Raw genomic sequence first — 20,766 nt, forward strand, 5'->3', positions numbered from 1 at the left:
GGGCCAGGGAGAAGCAGAAATGTGAATGGAAGGGGAACAAGATCAAACTTTACAAGATTTCAGAGTGGAGCTGGCAAACAGGCGTGCTGGTGTTAACAAGGCCAAAGCGGTTTTATACCGAAGGCAGATTCGGTTTGGGGTACTGTACCTGGCAAAACTATGGGTAACTTTTGATGGTCGGGAGTATTATTTTGAAACTCCAGAAGAGGCCAATAGCTTCATCAGAGACCAGAAATTGGGGGAGAACTGAATGTCAATAGAAGGTGGAGGAGCTGGAACATCAGAGATTGGAAGATGCGGGGTATTGTGGGGGCCGGCGGGTGTTTGTTTATAAGGGGCAACTACCTCCCCCCACCCCCCCTCCCCCCCCCACCCCCACCCCCCCCCACGGCGTTTTTCTTATTGATGGGAGTGACCTGTGGTTTTGCAACTGCCTTTGTTTGTGTGGAGATTGGTGGGGTCCACAGGGAGCCATTTGCACAGACCAAGGAGGGACTAGTGCGGGGTGGGATGAAGGGGTAGGTAGGAGGACCCTTCGGGCAAGAGCTGACACGCTGGCAGGTAATGCTAGTGAACGGAAGTGAGGTGGCCGCGGAGAGTGGCCAAGTGGGGAGGGGGGAGGGGAGGGAATGCGACGTGGCAGTGTTGGAGACTGAGCGTGGTCATGAGCGGAGAAGGGGGCAATCTTGGATGGACCCGGTTCAGGGCAAAATTAAAGGAGATAGAATCGGAAGGGGATGATGGCAGTCGGTAGTGGGGAGTGGAGGCGCAAGCCTCCGGTAAGGTTTGTAACATGTAACGTACGGGGACTGAATGTGAGTGTAAATGTCTCAGGTCTTCACGCACTTGAGGAGTTTGAAGGCAGGGCGGTCTTTCTGCAGGATTCGCTCCTCCGGGTGAAGGATCAGGTTACGTTGAGAAAGGGATGGGTGGGTCAGGTATTCCACTCGGGGTTTGATTCAAAGTCGCGGGGGGTGGCCATCTTGCTGAGTAAAAGGACAGGGTTTGTAGGGGGTCAAGGAAGTGCAGGACTCGGGTGGGAGGTATGTGATAGTGAAAGGGGTGTTGGAAGGGATGCCAGTGGTGTTAGTGAACATTTATGCACCAAATTGGGAGGATGTGGGGTTTGTGAAGGGGTTGCTTGGAGCAATTCCAGACATGCATCAGTTGATTTTGGGAGATGATTTTAACTGCGTGCTGGAACCAAGGGTGGTGGGTCGAGGCCTAAGTCAATGGGATGGTTGAGGATGGTGAAGGAGTTGGTAGGATTTATGGAACGGATGGGAATGGCGGATCTGTGGAGGTTTAGGAACCGGGGCAAGGGAGTATTCTTTCTTCTCGCATGTGTACAAGGTATACCCTAGAACTGACTTTCTTATAGCGAGCCAAGCGGTGTTGGTGAGGGTGGAGTATGCAGGTATTGTGACCTCAGACCATGCTCCGCACTGGTTGGAGGTTAGACTTAGCTCGAGGCAGGAGCAGTGGCCAGGATGGAGGTTGGATTTGGGGCTTTTGGCGGACAAGGGGTTCTGTGAGAAGGTGCAGTCGGTGGTGAGAGATTGTGTGGAGCTGAATCAGAATGGGGAGGTGTCGACGGTCACATTCTGGGAGGCATTGAAGGTGCAGGGGACGGTTATCTCATTCAATGCACACAGGGGCTGGAGGAGGGAGGAGTATAGACGGTTGTTGGATGAGCTAGTCGAGGTGGACAGGGAATATTCGAGTGCTCCCACCGAGGAGGGGTTGGCAGAGAGAATAAGGTTACAGGGGCAGTTTGACAGGCTGACGACGGGGACGGCAGTGTGACAACAACGGAGGGTGAGGGGGGGGGCAATATAAATATGGAGAGAAGGAGAGCCGTATGCTGGCCCACCAGCTAGGGAGGCAGGCCACATCCAGAAACATTCTGAGGGTCCGGACAGGGAAGGGGGAGGTAGTGCCGGATCCGAGGAAGATTAATGAGGCGTTTAGGGAGTATTACGAGATGCTGTACAGGGCCGAGCCAGGTGGTGAGGAAGGAAATATGGGGCGGTTTTTGGATGAGCTGGAATTCACAAGGCTGGATGAAGAGAGGAGGCAGGCGTTGGAGGAACCGCTAGGGCTGAGGGAGCTGATGGATAGTATAAGGGGGATGAAGCCAGAGAAGCCCGGGGCTGGACGGCTACCCAGCGGAGTTCTATAAAGTGTCTGTGACGCCGTTGGCACCACATTTGCTGCGGATGTTGAGGATGCGAGGCGCTGGAGAAAGGGGAGCTATCGGAGACACTGACCCAAACGTCAATCACGCTAATCCTGAAGAAGGGGAAGAACCTGTTGGAGTGTGGGTTATATAGGCCCATTTCACTCCTAAACACGGATGTGAGAGTGGTGGGCAAGTTAGTGGCGGGGAGGATGGAGGGATGTGTTTCGAGGGTGGTCACTGAGGACCAAACGGGTTTTGTAAAGGGTAGACAGCTTTCCAGCAACATCAGGAGGCTACTAAACATAATTATGACCCTGTCAAAGCGGCAAATACCGGAGGTGGTGGTCTCTATGGATGTGGAGAAGGCTTTCGATCAGGTGGAGTGGCGGTACCTATTTGAGAGCCTGGGAAGGTTCGGGTTTGGCCCGAGGTTTGTGGCATGGGTGCGTCTGTTGTATGTAGCGCATTGGCAAGTGTACGTACAAAATAGATGAGTTTACGGAGTTTTGGGTTGCAGACGGGAACGAGGCAGAGGCAGGGTTGTCCGCTGTCACCGTTGTTGTTTGCGCTGGCGATAGAGCCTTAGGGGGTCAGTAGTGTCAGAGGATAGTGAGGGGCAGTAGGGAACCGGGTGTCACTATACGCAGACGACCTGCGGGTTAGTGTCTGACCTGCTGGAGAGTATGGGGAGAATTATGGACATATCGGGGAGGTTCGGGGCCTTCTCGGGTTATAACTTTAATGTCGGTAAGAGTGAGATGTTTCCGGTAAAAGCTGTGGGTTGGGGAGCCAATCTGGGGGCTTTGCATTTAGGGCAGCCATAGACAGTTCAGGTATTTGGGGGCTCAGGGGAAGGGGAAGTGGTCAACAATGCACAAATAGAACCTGACAACATTCGTGGAGGAGGGTCCAGGTGGTTAAAATGAACGTTCTGTCAAGGTTCCGGTTTGTTTTCCAGACCCTCCCGATCTTCATTCCTTTTTCTAGAAACTGGACGCAGCGATTTCGGAGTTTGTATGGGTGGGGAACGTAAAGAGGGTCTTTTACAGAGGCAGAGGCAGAAAGGGGGGGTTAGCGCTACCAAACCTGCTGCATTACTACTGGGCGGCGAATGCGGAGGTGAGGCGGTGGTGGGAAGGGGAGGGGTTAGAGTGGGTTTGAATGGAGGAGGAGTCCTGTAGAGAGTCCAGCCTGAGGGCCATGGTGACAGTGTTGCTTCCTCTGGCGCCGGGGAGATACATGGTGAGCCCAGTGGTCTAGTTCATGATTAGGGTGTGGAACCAGTTGAGGAGACACTTTAGGATGGAGGGGATGTCGGTGTTTGACACCGGTGTGTGGAAACTACAGAGTTAAGCCAGGGGAGACAGGAAGTGGAGGGAGGTGGGGCTGGTGAGGGCGAGGGATCTATATCTGGAGGAGAGGTTTGCAGGTCAGGAAGATCTGTGGGAGAGGGTGGAGCTGCCGAAGGGAAGTTAGTTCAGGTATCTGCAAGTGAGGGACTTTGCACGGAAGGAATTGGAAGGTTTCTCAAGCTGCCAGAGTATATCCTGCTGGAGTGGTTGCTGCTCCCGGATGTGGAAGGGGAGGGCAGGATTGGTAATATATATGGGTAGTTGGGGGAGCACGAGGTAGCGCAGGTGGTGAGGATTAAGAATAAATGGGAGGAGGAGCTGGGGGGCGGGGGAGTGGGGGGGGGGGGAGAGATAGGATGGGCAGTGTGGAGTCAGGCGATGCGTAGGGTAAATTCAGCCTCTTTGTGTGTGAGGATGAGTTTGATTCAATTTAAGGTGGTGCATAGGGTGCATATGAGTGGGTTCTTCCAGGGAGTAGCAGACGAGTGTGGGAAGTGCAGCGAGGACCAGCGAATCACGGCACATGTTCTGGGGCTGTGAGAAGTTGGAGAGATTCTGGACGGGGGTGTTTGGGACGCTTTCGAAGATTATGGGGCAGAGGCCGGGCCGGACCCAATGGTGAGGATTTTTGGTGCATCGGAAATGCCGAAGCTGATGGAGGAGAGGCGGGCCAATGTTGTTGCCTTTGTCTCTCTTATTGCCCGGTGAAGGGTATTGCTAGATTGGCGATCGGCAACACCACCAGGAATGGGGGACCAGTACGAATCCCTCCGGCTGGAAAAGATCAAGTTTGAGTTGAGGGGAGCAGTGGAGTGCTTTTACACACAGTGGGGACTGTTCGTGACAATGTGGGAGGAATTGTTTGTCGCGGGGGGGGGGGGGAGTGAACATGCTGATCATGTTTTTGATTTATGTTTTTGTACTTTTGAATATGTTTGGAATAAAATACATTAACAAAAAAGAAAGCATGTGTAAAAAGAAAGACAATTAGACATGGGGCGGCACAGTGGTTAGCACCACTGCCTCACAGCGCCAGGGTGCCAGGTTCGATTCCAGCCTCTGGTGACTGTGTGGAGTTTGCACATTCTCCCCGTATCTGCATGAGTTTCCTCCGGGTGCTCCGGTTTCTACAGTCCAAAGATGTGCAGGTTAGGTGGATTGGCTATGCTAAATTGTCCCTTAGTGTCCAAAGATTGGGTTGTGTTGCAGGGATGGTGTGGAGGCGTGGGTTTGGGTAGGGTGCTCTTTCCAAGGGCTGGTGCAAATTCGATGGGCCGAATGGCCTCCTTATTCACTGTAAATTCTATGTTTAGGTAAATATCACCTGCAGCTTTCTTAGCTCACTTTTGTCTAAATACATGTCCAAAAATAATACTTATCAGCTTTTTAGTTCCATTCTTTTTTGTGGAATAAAACAAAACTTTCCGATGTAAGCTTCAATTATCAAAGCTGCGGTACACCAACAAAGGTAGTGTAAATGTAATGGCTTGAATTTTGCGATCAGTTGGTGAAGAAATGGTATTTGCCATTCACCTCACCAAAGTTTTGTGAACTTCAGAGCAGAGCTTGCTCCACCCCGGGTCTGAGCCAATACAATCCCACCACAGGGGACCTGCATTGCCCGTGAGAAGGTTGAGTAACAGCAATGTTCTAAAATCAATCAGGTTGAAGATCCTTCACTGAGGCATGTTGACTTTAAACCAGAAGTATAAAGCAGGAAATATAAATTAAAGTACAGAAAGCAAACTAAAGGTTGGGAAATATAGCTGGAATTAAGGGAGAGAGATGAAAGAGACAGGTAAAAAAAAGTAAGTTATTTTATGTTTTCATACTAGTTGTTTTCTAAGGGAATGAGACTCAACACTTAAAAAACATTTTTTACAGCACCAACAGTAATTATCATTCACCACAAAATTAAAAACTCACCTACTCCTCAATGCACCAACATTTTTTTGCTGGCTTTAGTGTAGAACTCGTGGGCTGGTAACACACACTTACATTATTACATTAATTTCAATGCCAAGTCTATTGGTGAGGATCGCAGCAATTCGTCATGTTAAGGAGTAGGACATCTCGCACAGCAACTTCCGGATTGGTGCATTTAACTACACATGTGCAGACACATGTTGCTGTTTAATTTACCCTGTTATTAAATTTAGTGCTGTGAGCTTCACTGTTATACCTTTCGCAAAATTTAGCCCAATTTATTCAAGCATGCAGTAAACAAAAGAGATTAATTCTGTGGCACTTTGAGTGCCATAACATAGCATGTAACTGGACACAATTGCTAAACTAACTTTGATTGGTGCCAAGAGCTCTGAGTTAGTGGAGAAAGTGGGGCAAGATTTGTGAAAGAATAAACTGGTTAAGAAAAACAAGAAGTATGCTACTACCTGGTAATATCTAAAGATGTCCTTAATTTTAATTTGTATTTCTTCAATGGGTTCTAGGGAACAGAATAAAACAAATAGAAAAATAAGACTGGGCTCAAGCAGTTAATTCATAATCAACTGTTCATTGCAGTAAAGAAATGAATCCACATAGAAGATATTCACAATTACTAGACCAATATTGTGGTGTTTTATTTTTGACAATCTAAGCTTCCATGGTTTAAGAACTTTGATCATATCCAAAAATGGATCAGGATGCAAGCTTCATGCACCTATTCATGTGGTTGTGCTGATGATGTGAGCTCAGGGATGCAGCCACCAATATCCACACCGGTCCCTGGTTGCATGCCTGTTTTGATGGGGCAAGGTGGACAGAGGAGGACAGGGGAGGAGCTTTGGCTTCACTGACACTACTTAAAGGCAGCCAGCATCTCTTCAACAAGTGGTGGAACGTGACTGTTAATATTGTGGAACATTGGTGAGGAGAGAAATTGTTGCAAGAGCCAGAGACGAGAGCCCAGGTTTTCCATTGTCACTTTAGAAGCACTGGTTCAGGCAATGAACTGAGCTATGGAGATCCTGACATCTTCAGGCAATAATTCCGCCACAAGTTAGAAGAGGTGCCAGAGGAGGTGAATGCTTGGAGTTTAGCTCCCTGGACATGGCTGCAATAACCTCCTTGGAGTTAAAATTCTTACCTCTCACATCTATTACTCTCTCCTGCCATCTCCACCCTCACTACTTGCAGTAACGTTCTCCCCTTTCCTTTCACTTTCCTGAAAGCACTGGCCACAATTCACTCCACATCTTGCTCTTTCCCCTACCTATTCCCACAACAGACAAACTGTTTCACAATGTCAGCAAGGTTCTTAAAAAAAACACATGGGTTCACATGTCAACATGGGAGGAGCTGCATGTTCCTGAGCTCAAGATCTATTCATCTTTTAATCCTTTTCTGACATTGATGCACAAACCATAATTATTTGATCCTGGACTGTATGACGCACAACCCATAATTATTTGATCCTGGTGTGCAAGTCCTGTGCTATGTTCCTGGAAGATCCTAGCTAGATTTTGGTGATGGCTGGAGGGAGCGGGGGCAGTGGAGAGAGAGAGATAGGTCAAGAAAACCCTTGTTTGATTGAGGTGGTTGGAGGTGCCTGGGGTGGGGCCCAGCCTGCAGCAGCGGTTTCGCTGGTGAGTGGTTTATGTTTTAGCAATGCCATTGGCATCGAGATGATGGTTGCCACTGTGAATCAAGTTGTGGACGATGGTCTGGCACAGGTTATTGGTGCTCACATTGATGAACTGCAAGATATCCTAAAGAGAATGGATGAAGCAGAGAGGAGAATTATGTCCGTCAAGAGGGAAGCCTCCTTGATGGGGGCTCACCTTCAGTCCTTGAAAATCCTGCTGCGTGGCATGTTGATTATCCTGACTGATTCAGCGAGAGGGGGCTGGACAGGTAGTGCCCGTCCATCCGGTCTTCAGAGATTGAATGCCCGGCTGTATTTTGAGAACTGGTTGTCATGCTTTCACAATCCTGATTTGAAGGCTGGATATCCAATCTTTGAGGCCTGGGGTTGATCGAGGGTTCCGACCACTGGTCTTCCACTGTCTTGCCCTCGATGTTAATCAAGAAGGGTTGGAGGCGGGCGGACGTGACAGGACTTCACCACCAGCCGGGGCCTAGCTTTCACCATTGATGTTTCGGGACGATGACATGGTGGAGGTGCAGAGGCTTCAGTAAAACTCCGGATGGATCCTCGATGTAGCTCAATGATTCCAATTTCCATGGACAGTGATATTATCCTGCAGTTCATCAGCAATCCTGAATTTTATCCCCTTGCAATTATATTGCTGATTTTGTGTTCTTGCCTTTTATCCTGACAAGGGTGAACGATATATGAGCATAGAGGCGTTTGACATGTTATCCTGTTGTGGCAAAAATCACGCCGAGTTGGTAATATAATATGATGGTTGTGCAGAATTTACTTAGTTTTGTTTTTATGAGTGCTGTAATCCTTGTTTTTACAATAAGGGAGTACTTTTTTTTTTAAAGGAACGTTTCATTTTATTTACAGAGACGATGAGTAGTGCAACAGCGGAATGGTGGATAAATGGTTTGGTGTAGAGATTGTTGGTATGGCCTTATAAGCCCTCATTGTGGGTGAGCAAAAGCCCCCGTTAGAACTATTAGTGTTGTGTTTCTCTTTTCTACTTTCGTTATTTTGGATGATGGAATCATTGCTCGTCTCCAATGAAGGCACAGACAGATTATGTATCCCGAGAAAGATTGGGTTCCTATTTTTGTCTTCTGTGGTTGGCACCTCTGGTGTTGTTGGAGTGGGAGGAAATATGTACTGGTGCGTGGTCAGTTAATCATGGGATAACTAGCATTTCTATATTTGCTTGGCTGTGTGGTAAGCGGCAGTGGTCACTTGATAGAGTAGGTTAGGGCAGTGGTAACTGCGTTTACCTGCGTCATATCCCTTCTCGAGTCCCCGTTGATGGGTGTCTTCATGATGCTTCTTCCCCTTGTCGATGGGGTTTCCTCTTTGGAGGAAAATTCAAGTCTTCGTGTCAGCGGGGCCTGAGCGGCACCTCGGATTTGACTGGAGTGGTTTGAGGTCTGTTGTGTTGTGGGTCTTGGCATGGTTTAAGTATCCTTGGCTTACTGGCTCCTGTATACAAGAGTGTACATTGCCATGTCTTGTACTGAGGGCGGTATACTGTTGTTCCCTTTTGTTTGTGGTATCTTTCCATTGCCCAGAAGTCTTGAGAGGCTGAGTTAAGTTTCAAAGCGTAGCTTTTTCTTATGGGGGGAGGGGGTTGGTATGTGCACCATAGGGCCATGTGCTCATGGCTTTATCCTGGAATACGTTTCTCCTCAGATCCCCCTGCTCTTTGTGGTATCTTTTTATCCTGTCATTGTCGGTGTGAAGGTAGATGCCACCCACAATAATTACAATCTGAACCAACTGTATGAATACTTATAGAACATATATACAGTGCAGAAGGAGGCCACTAGACCCATCGGGCCTGTACCGACCCACTTAAGCCCTCACTTCAACCCGATTCCCGTAACCCAATAACCCCTCCTAAGGGCAATTTATCATGGCCAAAGCACCTAACCTGCACGTCTTTGGATTGTGGGAGGAAACCAAAGCACCCGGTGGAAACCCCCGCATACACGGGGATAACGTGCAGACTCTGCACAGACAGTGACCCAGCGGGGAACTGAATCTGGGACCCTGGCGCAGTGAAGCCACAGTGCTATTCACAATGCTACCGTGCTGCCCATTTGTTGATCTTCTCTGTATAAATATGTGGAATAATGATCAGTCTATACTGCACTAGATTTTAGGAATTTGTTGTGGTTATATCGAAAACATCTTCTTAGAACTAACGTCTTCTCAAATTTTATCTGTATTTCCTTTCATCGTTTTGGGGTTAAAGAAGCTTTAACTGGCTCCTGTAAGGGTACAGGCAGGTCTCATATCAGAGGAAAAAATGTTACAATATGTCACTGGTGCCTCTGGTATAACTGGAATTGGGGAGGTGTACATTGGTACACGTCCAAACTTTGGCCTGGAAATCTTGTCCTATATTTTCTTTGGGCTATATGAACAATCACTATATGTGAAGGAATGGATGCCACTTTAGCATGTTTTCTTGGCTTTATCCTCTTCTTGATGTTCTTCCTATGGAGGGAGTGCAGTGAAGGTTTACTGGACTGATTCCTGGGGTGGCGGGACTGTCATATGAGGAGAGACTAAGTCGGTTAGGATTATATTCATTGGAGTTTAGAAGAGTGAGAAGGGGTCTCCTAGATTCTAACAAGATTAGACAAGGTAGTATTAGAAAGAATGTTCCCGATGGTGGGGGAGTCCAGAACTAGGAGTCATAGTTTGAGGATAAAGGGTAAACCTTTTAGGACGGAGGTGAAGAGAAATTTCTTCACCCAGAGAGTGGTGAATCTGTGGAATCACTGCCGCAAAAAAGCAGTTGAGACCAAAACGTTATATAATTTCCAAGAAGGAATTAGACATTGCTCTTGGGGCTAAAGGGATCAAGGGATGTGGGAGGGGGGGGGGGCGAAGGCAGGATCAGGGTATTGAACTTGATGATCAGCCATGATCATAATGAATGTCGGAGCAGGCTCGAAGGGCCAACCAACCTCCTCCTGCTTCTATTTTCTATGTATGTTTCGCCCTCAATCTCTAGTTTACCATCTTTCCTTGTATAAATGGAAACACCAAGTTTAATGATTAAGCTAAACCAACTGTGTTGGTGTTCTGCCTTTAGCTGTATTCATGCAGGCGGAAGCTTTTATACTGTACTGCGCCAGTTTTGAGAATTTTGATACATTATTTGTTAAAATGGAAAAACGCTAAGAAAAAAATATGTTTAAAAAAAAACCTGACAAGCCTGTCACTAACTGCACTGTCTACCTGCACACATTATCCTCTCTGGAGCAAACACTGCTGGTTGTCACTCACTCTGACCCTATCAAACACCAGTTCTGAGATTTGTACTGCACATACTTCAGAAGAGAGGTTGGAGGAGGTGTCTTCATGTGGTGAAATGCTGACCACGTGTGCAGGATTATAGCAATGTGTGGGACATCACAGATTCCAGTTCACCAGAGAGCTAGAATACATATTATTTTTGCTGCAGAGAATGCGTGCCAACTTCAAGGGTCCAGGAAATTACTGGAAAGACTGCCGGAAAGATTTTGCACAATGATCCAGAGCATCCTCAACTTGTGCTGGCTCTGGCCGAGCATGGAAATTATTCTGTCCAACTTGGAGCGAATGGTCAGTGACAGTGGCACCCACCATAATAAAGCATTGGTTAAAAACTCTGATAGTTTCCACGGCACCTAACATTCTGACAGTTTCCACGGCACCTAACATATTGACAGATTCCATGGCACCTAACATTGACAGTTTCCATGACACCTAACATAGACAGTTTCCACGGCACCTAACATTTTGACAGTTTCCACGGCACCTAACATTTTGACAGTTTCCATGGCACCTAACATATTGACAGTTTCCATGGCACCTAACATTGACAGTTTCCATGACACCTAACATAGACAGTTTCCACGGCACCTAACATTTTGACAGTTTCCACGGCACCTAACATTTTGACAGTTTCCATGGCACCTAACATATTGACAGTTTCCATGGCACCTAACATTGACAGTTTCCATGACACCTAACATAGACAGTTTCCACGGCACCTAACATTGTGACAGTTTCCACGGCACCTAACATTTTGACAAATAAGTCCATTTAGGCTCTGGGGCAATTATTGACACAGGCTTCCAAAGCATCATCTCTCTCTTGCACCCTGTTTTGCCTTGAGTCCAGAAATGCAGAGGAGCTATCCCAGATGGGCGACTTGGCTTCATGGGATAGAAACCTGGCTGTCCTTTCATGCCAGCCTCACCACCCACTATGCCAGTGCCCTTATTGGTGCCACAGGCAGCTGGTCAATAGTGTTGAGGCCCATGTCAAGATTACGCCACTGTAGCCAGGCTCTCAAGGTCGATCAACACTACCATTTGATGTCTTCAATAGGAGCTCAACAGCCTGCTACCTCTCAAACATTAGCTACCGAGGAAATAATTTGTAAGACTACAAGGATAGGTAAATAAACACTATTTAGACAGGTAATGGGTTGTGCAAGGGTGACTTTTAATAATTCCAATGAGATCGAATTTCTAGGTCACCAGAATTTTACTGGATAGCTGAGAGAGAAGAATAAATTGGAAGTGGCGACCACAACACAGATTCAATACAGACACACAAGACGGAGAGTTCTGGGGTTAAAGGTAAGGGTGTAGGGCTGCAACACTGAAGAAAATCAGGATGAATATAAAGTGTAGTGGTGGCATGTGCAGAGAGGGAGAAAGAATAGCTGTGCTAAATGGGAATATCAAAACATGCATAGGTAATATAAAAGGCAATTTTGGGGGCTTTATTATCTTTCTGAGAGAGGGTAAGATCGCGGTGTAATGGAATTGCGAAGCAGGAACAAATGCAGAAATATTAAATATTTAATAACTATTTTTACAAATATTATTCTCATTATAAAGTCAGTAAGTTCTTAAAGATAAGTATACGAGTTGGCAAAAATATTCTAAAATTGCATTTCTCTACTCTGGTTAACAGTCAGAACAAAGTATTTCTGTCAAACAAATTTTTGAACAAGACAATATTTTAGTTCCTATTCTCAACATTATCCAAGCATTTTTCTCATTTCTCAGCAGACAAAAAATTAGTTGCTTTGTACCTGCAGTTGAAATTTCCTTCCAGCGTCTGTACTATTTTCCAATGGCTGCGAATGTTCTAATATTTCATGAGAAATGCCATTTTTAAGTGCACCAGTCACACCTTTGAACCCTAAAATGTTAATAATTGCAAATATAAGCATTCAACACAATGCAAGTTTAAATATCTTCACCAGCTTATTGGTTCCATACAGTTTCATCGCCCTTCAGACTTGAAAGAATACCGTTCAGGAAATTAACTTGACTCCCATTACAACTTCCTGAAGGACAATTAATTTCAGAAACTATCAAAGTTGTCAATTGGATCAATTTATCTACCAACGGTCACACTGGAGATGTTGTTTATTATTTGCACTAGATTGCCAATTCTATTCATCAAATGTGTTATTTCCAAATTGAACAAATCACTTTTCTGTTTGAACTCAATGAGAAAGGTGTGAACAAGAAAGGAAGTGTATCAACTACGTTGCTAGCCTTCATAGAGACACGAGTAGGCCATTCAGCCGCTCAAGCCTGTCCCTCCATTCAATAAGATCATGGCTGCCCCAGATAGCAACTCCATATACCGGCCTTTGGCCCATATTCCTTAATATCTTTCCTAACAAAAACTATCTATCTCTGATTTAAAATTAACAACTGTTTGAGCTTCAACTGCTGTTTGTGGCACTGACAGGTTGAAATGGCTCTTCGCCCTTGTCACATACACTCTAATGACTGTCTTTGAGCAGCATTGAAAGAGGTCTAGTTGCTATGCCACCATGAGCACATAAGAAAAACTGGGAAGAAAATTATTCTCATTCACATAAAAAAAACAATAGCGAATCTTTTGTGTGATATTCACAGGAACATTATTTTCAGAATGTGATCAAAGTTAATAATGCTGCAAAAGTCTTCAAGCTAAAACTACAGCTTAGGCGTGACGTGATGCAGAAAATTTACCATTTTCTACCATCAGTTTAATATTTTATTATTCCAATGTGACTCAATCATGTCTAATGGAAAAGAATCATTGAAAAATGATTTGTTCAATTTGGAAGTAACACATTTGTTGAATGGAATTATCAATCCAGTGCAAATAATAAATAGACGTGGATTTTTAGGTTCACAGATGCATTTTCAAAAACAAACAGACTTCCATAAGAGACATTCAAGTTTTTCCCAATTAATTGACATAAAAGGTAAATGACGTTGTAAACACAAAGGTCAGCACATCAGGAATTATAAAGGAGACAAGCCAAGAAGTTGATCTGTAATTATTCAGTTAAAGTAAAAGGGGAAATTTATAGATCATAAATCATAGAATTTACAGTGCAGAAAGAGGCCATTTGGCCTATCGAGTCTGCACCGGCCCTTGGAAAGAGCACCCTACTTAAGCCCATGCCGTCACTCTATCCCCGTAATCAGCAATGCCACCTAACCTTTTGGACACTAAGGGGAATTTAGAATGGCCAATCCACCTAACCTGCACATCTTTGGACTGTGGGAGGAAACCGGAGCACGGGGAAGAAGTGAAAACTCCAATAGACAGACATCCGGGTCCGTGGAGGTGTGAGGCAGCAGTGTTAACCACTGTGCCACCCTTATATTTGGTGAATAACCTACTTTTATTCATTCATTCTCCCCAAACAGTTTATTTTACTAGGGAGGATTGGTATGTTTGTCAGAGATGTTGTCTTATGTAATTTGGAATAACACAAGCTGCCACTTGATGCAGTTTTGAGTAAAAGATGCTCCAGGCTTTGAAGTGATTTCAATGTGTTTTATTGAACTATTAGCACAGTTCTCAATGAGTTCGGCGGGCCGGCCTCTTTGAAGGGGGACCTCCTTTTCCTCCGCCTCCCCGCAAGATCCATCCGACATCTTCTTGCGGGGTGGCCTCGGGGAGGACGGCAACCGCGCTTGCGTGGGTTACGTCATTTACGCGGCACCTTCGCGTAATTTACGCAGCGCCGCTTTTACGCGGTGCCAAGGTCCGGTGCGCGTAAATGACGCGACGCCGCTCCTAGCCCCCCAGGGGCGGGAGAATAGGGGGCTGGGAGTGGGCTCCGATGCCGGAGTGAAACACTCCGGTTTTCACTCCAGCGTCGGCACTTAGACTCCCGATGGGAGAATTGCGCCCCGTCTCACTCTGTAGATGTTGGTCTGTGGAAAGAGGCGGAGTGTGAGTGCCTCATCTCTTTTATAGTGTGATACCACCCCTGAATGGCCTGACTGCTCATTGGTCATGTGTTCTCTGTGTTCATTAGCTGCATGTTTGCATATCATTGCTCATTGGTCATGTCCTATTCTATGTGTTCATTAGCTGCAATCAATAACCAGGCAACAAGAAACAAAATCACCAGCATCTAAGCCAGTGCATATGTCCTATTCTATGTGTTCATTAGTTTGCATACCATGACAAGAGAGTTAGAGATGTCCTAGCAAACTGTATGTATCGATTAATGATTTCATCAAAACGACAATATGCAAAAACGTGTCAGGATGACTGCATAAAGGGATTTCACCGGAGGGAATGGATACTTTTCATGGGACAAAGTAGGATTGTACATCCAGAAACTCTACTGTTCTTTCTACATTTAAAATCAGTCCTTTAGCAGCTCTGTAAACAATCAATATTCCATATCAGATCATGAGATATAGAAAAAAGTACAGAATATCTTAAGTGCAATAAAGTGAGAGAAAGACATACTTTTAGTATGAACATAGTGACATGCAGTTTACTTACCAATCTAGTTGACACTAAAATAATCAGAATATTCGCTAGTCAAGCTTATGCTCCACATAAATTAAAGGTTAGACCATTATCCAACATTATATTGCTTTAAGACTGTTTTTGTCAAGGAGCTTGGTAGAAATAACGTAGGGCGTGATCTAATCAAATTCGCTCTCAATGGGGTAGCGAGCGGAAATCGGCAGGTGTTTCCCGACAGTTGACATTAATGATCTGGAAGAAGGAACTGAAAGCACTGTTGCTAAGTTTGCAGATGATGACTTCCGGTTGCGGCGATGACCAGCTAAGCCGCACGTTTCGGCACCTCCCGTTTCAACGGACTTTTGGGCTCTTATCGGGAGCCCCAACAGAAGTTTTTTACGGCCAAACCCAGTGTGAGGCGACAAAGGAAGGAGTCCCCCCGGGTGTGGATGGAAAGAAGCGATAGTAGTGGCCAGATTGCGGAGGATCCTCTGGAGCAACGGCAGAGAAGAGAAGGGAGAAGCAAGATGGCGGCTGAGGGAGCCCAGATGGTATGGGGCCCGGAACAGCAGGAGTTCCTCCGACGATGTGTGGAGGAGCTCAAGAAGGAGGTGCTGGCGCCGATGTTGCTGGCGATTGAGGGATTGAAGGAGACGCAAAAGACCCAGGCGATGGAGCTCCGTGGAGTGAAGGCAAAGGCAGCCGAGAATGAAGACGAGATACAGGGCTTGGTGGTGAAGACGGAGACGCACGAGGCACTACATAAGAGGTGCATAGAAAGGCTGGAAGCCCTGGAAAATAGCTTGAGGAGGAAGAATCTAAGGATTTTGGGTCTTCCCGAAGGGACAGAGGGAGCTGATGTTGGGGCATATGTGAGTACGATGCTCCATACTTTATTGGGAGCTGAGGCCCCGACGGGCCCCCTGGAAGTGGAGGGAGCATACCGGGTCTTCGCGAGAAGACCAAAGGCAGGGGAAATACCGCGAGCAATAGTGGTGAGGTTCCACCGCTACAAGGACAGGGAGATGGTCCTGAGATGGGCTAAGAAGACACGGAGTAGCAGGTGGGAGAACGCGGTGATCCGCGTGTATCATGATTGGAGTGCGGAGGTGGCGAGAAGGAGGGCGAGTTTCAATCGGGCCAAGGCGGTGCTCCACAGGAAGAAAGTAAAATTTGGAATGCTGCAGCCGGCAAGACTGTGGGTTACACACCAGGGCAAACACCACTACTTTGAGACGGCAGAGGAGGCGTGGACATTTATTCAAGAAGAGAAGTTGGACTAGATTTGAGGAATTGATGTTTGGAAAGAAGTAGCAAGGTGGTGGCAAAGAAATGCAAAGGGGGGAGAGGGGGAGGGTTTATCTGTAAAAATGTTAGACGGGAGAATTTTTTTTCTCCCCCCCGGGGGGGGGGGGGGAGACACGACGAAATGTGGGCGCTGGTGGGGATGGGGACAGGGAAGGGGAGAGGGAGCTGCGCCACTAGGGGTGGGACCGAGAGGGAAGCGCGGTTTTTTTTCCCGCGCTATGGAAATTGCGGCGGGAAAAGTGTGCGCAGGAAGGAAGGGGGCCTCACACGCAGGGAGGCCAAGGGTAAACAGGGGAAGCCGAGGTCAGCCAGAGTTTGCTGACTCCTGGAAGCAATATGGGGGGAGCAATCAAGCTAGAAGGGAATCTAGCGGTTGGGGGGGGGGGGGGGGGGGGGGACTAACTGGGTTGCTGCTGCTGAGGGTAAGGGGGAGCTGATACAGGATGGGATGGTCGGGACGGGAGGGCGCCGTCTGGGGGACAAACGGGTGCGTGGGACCCGGGTGAGGAGCTGGTTTAAAAAAGGGGATGGCTAGTCGACGATGGTGGGGGGGGGGGGGGGGGGGGTAAAGGGCCCCCAACCCGGTTGATCACGTGGAACGTGAGAGGGCAGAATGGGCCGATTAAGAGGGCAAGGGTATTTGCGCACCTAAAGAGACTGAAGGCGGATGTGGTTATGCTTCAGGAGACGCACCTGAAATTGGCGGATCAGGTCAGATTAAGGAAAGGATGGGTGGGACAGGTATTCCACTCAGGCTTAGACACGAAAAATAGAGGGGTGGCAATACTGGTGGGGAAACGGGTATCGTTTGAGGCTAAGACCATAGTGGTGGACAGTGGGGGCAGGTATGTGATGGTGAGTGGCAGACTGCAGGGTGAGGCGGTGGTGCTGGTGAACGTATACGCCCCGAACTGGGATGACGCGGGTTTTATGAAGCGTATGTTGGGGCGCATCCCGGACCTAGAGATGGGAAATTTGGTAATGGGGGACGGGGGGACAGGGGGGGGCTTCAACACGGTGCTGGACCCAGGGCTGGACCGGTCCAGATCTAGGACCGGGAGGAGGCCGGCAGCGGCCACGGTGCTTAAGGGGTTTATGGAGCAGATGGGAGGAGTAGATCCCTGGAGATTTGCTAGACCGAGGAGTAAAGAGTTTTCCTTCTTCTCCCACGTCCATAAAGTATACTTCCAGATAGACCTTTTTGTCCTAGGAAGGGCGCTGATCCCGAAAGTGGTAGGAACGGAATATTCGGCTATAGCCGTTTCAGATCACGCCCCACATTGGGTGGATCTGGATCTAGGAGAGGAGAATGAGCAGCGCCCACTTTGGAGATTAGACATGGGACTGTTGGCGGACAAGGGGGTATGTGGAAGGGTGAGGGGATGTATTGAAAGATACCTAGAGGTCAATGATGATGGAGCGGTCCAGGTGGGAGTAGTATGGGAGGCGCTGAAGGCGGTGGTTAGGGGGGAGCTGATTTCCATAAGAGCCCACAGGGGGAAACAAGAGGGTAAAGAAAGGGAGAGACTGATTGGGGAGATTCTGAGGGTGGATAGGCAATATGCGGAGGCCCCGGATGAAGGGCTATACAGGGAAAGACGGAGACTACAGACGGAGTTTGACCTGCTGACCACGGGTAAGGCGGAGACGCAGTGGAGGAAGGCACAGGGAATACAATACGAATATGGGGAAAAGGCAAGCCGATTGCTGGCCCAATAATTTAGGAAGAGGGGGGCAGCGAGAGAGATCGGAGGAGTTAGGGACGGGGAGGGAAGGATGGAGCAGAGAGCAGGGAGGGTGAACGGGGTGTTTAAGTCATTTTATGAGAGGCTGTATAAGTCCCAACCCCCGGAGGGGAAATAGGGAATGATACACTTCCTGGACCAGCTGGAGTTCCCGAGGGTTGAGGAGCAGGAGGTGGCAGGTTTGGGAGCGCAGATTGAGGTGGAGGAGGTGATTAAAGGAATTGGGAACATGCAGGCAGGAAAGGCCCCGGGACCAGATGGGTTCCCGGTGGAATTTTACAGGAAATATGTGGACCTACTGGCCCCCACTCCTGACGAGAACCTTCAATGAGGCTAAGGAAAGGGGAACACTACCCCCGACAATGTCGGAGGCGACGATATCGTTGATCCTGAAACGAGACAAAGACCCGCTGCAGTGCGGGTCATACAGGCCCATCTCCCTCCTAAATGTTGATGCCAAGTTACTAGCCAAAGTGATGGCGACAAGGATAGAGGACTGTGTCCCAGGGGTGGTACATGACGACCAGACAGGGTTTGTTAAAGGGAGGCAATTGAAGGCCAATATACGAAGGTTGCTGGGGGTGATGATGATGCCCCCACCGGAGGGGGAGGCGGAGATAGTGGTGGCGATGGATGCAGAGAAGGCATTTGATAGAGTGGAGTGGGACTACCTGTGGGAGGTACTGAAGAGATTTGGATTTGGAGAGGGGTTCATCAGATGGGTTCAGCTCCTGTACGGGGCCCCGGTGGCAAGCGTGGTTACAAACAGGCAACGATCCGACTATTTCCGATTACATAGGGGCATAAGACAGGGGTGCCCCCTGTCCCCGTTACTGTTCGCGTTGGCAATCGAGCCATTGGCCATAGCGCTGAGGGGCTCTAAGAAGTGGAGGGGGGTGCTCAGAGGAGGAGAGGAACATCAGGTGTCATTATATGCAGATGATTTGCTGCTATATGTGGCGGACCCAGTGGAGGGGATGCCAGAGATAATGCAGACACTCAGGGAGTTTGGAGAGTTCTCGGGATATAAATTGAATATGGGAAAGAGTGAACTTTTTGTGCTGCACCCCGGGGAACAGGGCAGGGGGATAGATGCTCTGCCGCTGAGGAGAGTAGTAAGGGATTTTCGATATCTAGGGATCCAGGTGGCCAGGAACTTGGGAACGTTGCATAAACTTAACTTGACGCGACTGGTAGAGCAGATGGAGGAGGACTTTAAGAGGTGGGACATGGTGCCCCTGTCATTGGCGGGCAGAGTACAGGCGGTTAAAATGGTGGTCTTCCCGAGGTTTCTTTTCGTGTTTCAGTGCCTCCCCATACGGATTACAAAGGCCTTTTTCAAGAAAGTGGACAGGAGTATTATGAGCTTTGTGTGGGCTGGAAAGACCCCAAGGGTAAAGAGGGGGTTCCTGCAGCGCAGTAGGGACAGAGGAGAACTGGCACTGCCGAGTCTGAGTGACTATTATTGGGCCGCCACCGTGTCCATGATATGCAAGTGGATGAGGGAAGAAGAAGGGGCGGCGTGGAAAAGGCTGTAAGGGAACAAGTTTAAAAGCACTGGCGACGGCGCCGTTACCGTACCCCTCGAAAAAATACACCACAAACCCAGTAGTGGGGGCGACTTTGAAGATTTGGGGGCAGTGGAGACGACATAGGGGAGTGACGGGTGCCTCGGTGTGGTCCCCGATAAGGGACAATCACAGGTTTGTCCCGGGGAGGATAGATGGGGATTCCAATCTTGGCAGCGAGCAGGAATTGGGAAGTTGAAGGACTTGTTCTTGGACGGGACGTTCGCGGGTTTGGGAGCATTGGTAGAACAATACGGGTTGCCACCTGGGAATGCCTTCCGATATATGCAAGTGAGGGCATTTGCGAGGCAACAGGTGAGGGAATTTCCGCAGCTCCCGGAGCAAGGGATCCAGGACAGAGTGATTTCGGGGGCATGGGTCGATGAAGGTAAAATGTCCGATATATACAGGGAAATGAGAGACGAGGGGGAGACGATGGTAGAAGAGCTGAAGGGTAAATGGGAGGAGGAGCTGGGGGAAGAGATTGAGGAGGGGCTGTGGGCAGATGCCCTAAGTAGGGTAAATTCCTCGTCCTCGTGTGCCAGGCTTAGCCTGATCCAATTCAAGGTTCTACACTGGGCGCATATGACGGGAGCAAGGCTGAGTAGATTTTTTGGAGTGGAGGATAGGTGCGGGAGGTGCGCGGGAAGCCCGGTGAACCACACCCACATGTTTTGGTCATGTCTGGTATTGCATGGGTTCTGGGTGGGTGTGGCAAGAGTGATCTCAAAGGTGGTGGGGGTCCGGGTCGAACCGAGCTGGGGGTTAGCTATATTTGGGGTTGCAGAAGAGCCGGGAGTGCAGGAGGCGAGAGAGCCGATGTTTTGGTCTTTGCGTCCCTAGTAGCCCGGCGAAGAATTCTACTTATGTGGAAAGAAGCCAAACCCCCGGGCGTGGAGGCCTGGATAAACGACATGGCAGGGTTCATAAAATTGGAGCGAATAAAATACGCACTAAGAGGTTCGGCTCAAGGGTTCACCAGGCGGTGGCAACCGTTCCTTGACTATCTCGCAGAGCGATAAGGGAAACAGGAAAGACAGCAGCAGCAACCCAGGGGGGAGGGGGGATGGGGGGGGGGGGGGGGGGGATTGGGTGTATTCGGTGTTTGGTTTTTTTTTCTCTTTCCATGCTAGTTGTTTATATTTATTTTTTCAGTATTATTATTTCTCTTTTCTTGTTCTTTTTCTGCACTTGTTGTTAGTTTAATATATTGTTTAAATAACGG

General features: G+C 48.1%; 1 protein-coding gene across 1 annotated transcript in view; it reads right to left on the reverse strand.

Moving 5' to 3' along the window:
* agbl5 (AGBL carboxypeptidase 5) overlaps positions 1 to 20,766 on the reverse strand; it is a 191,252-nt gene that overhangs the window by 57,716 nt on the left and 112,770 nt on the right. The window contains 2 exon segments of the mRNA XM_072498931.1: positions 5,928 to 5,980; positions 12,231 to 12,340. Of these exon segments, the coding sequence (XP_072355032.1) occupies positions 5,928 to 5,980; positions 12,231 to 12,340 (163 nt within the window).

Source organism: Scyliorhinus torazame, chromosome 4 (assembly GCF_047496885.1).
Source record: "Scyliorhinus torazame isolate Kashiwa2021f chromosome 4, sScyTor2.1, whole genome shotgun sequence".
In the NCBI taxonomy this organism is placed as follows: domain Eukaryota; kingdom Metazoa; phylum Chordata; class Chondrichthyes; order Carcharhiniformes; family Scyliorhinidae; genus Scyliorhinus; species Scyliorhinus torazame.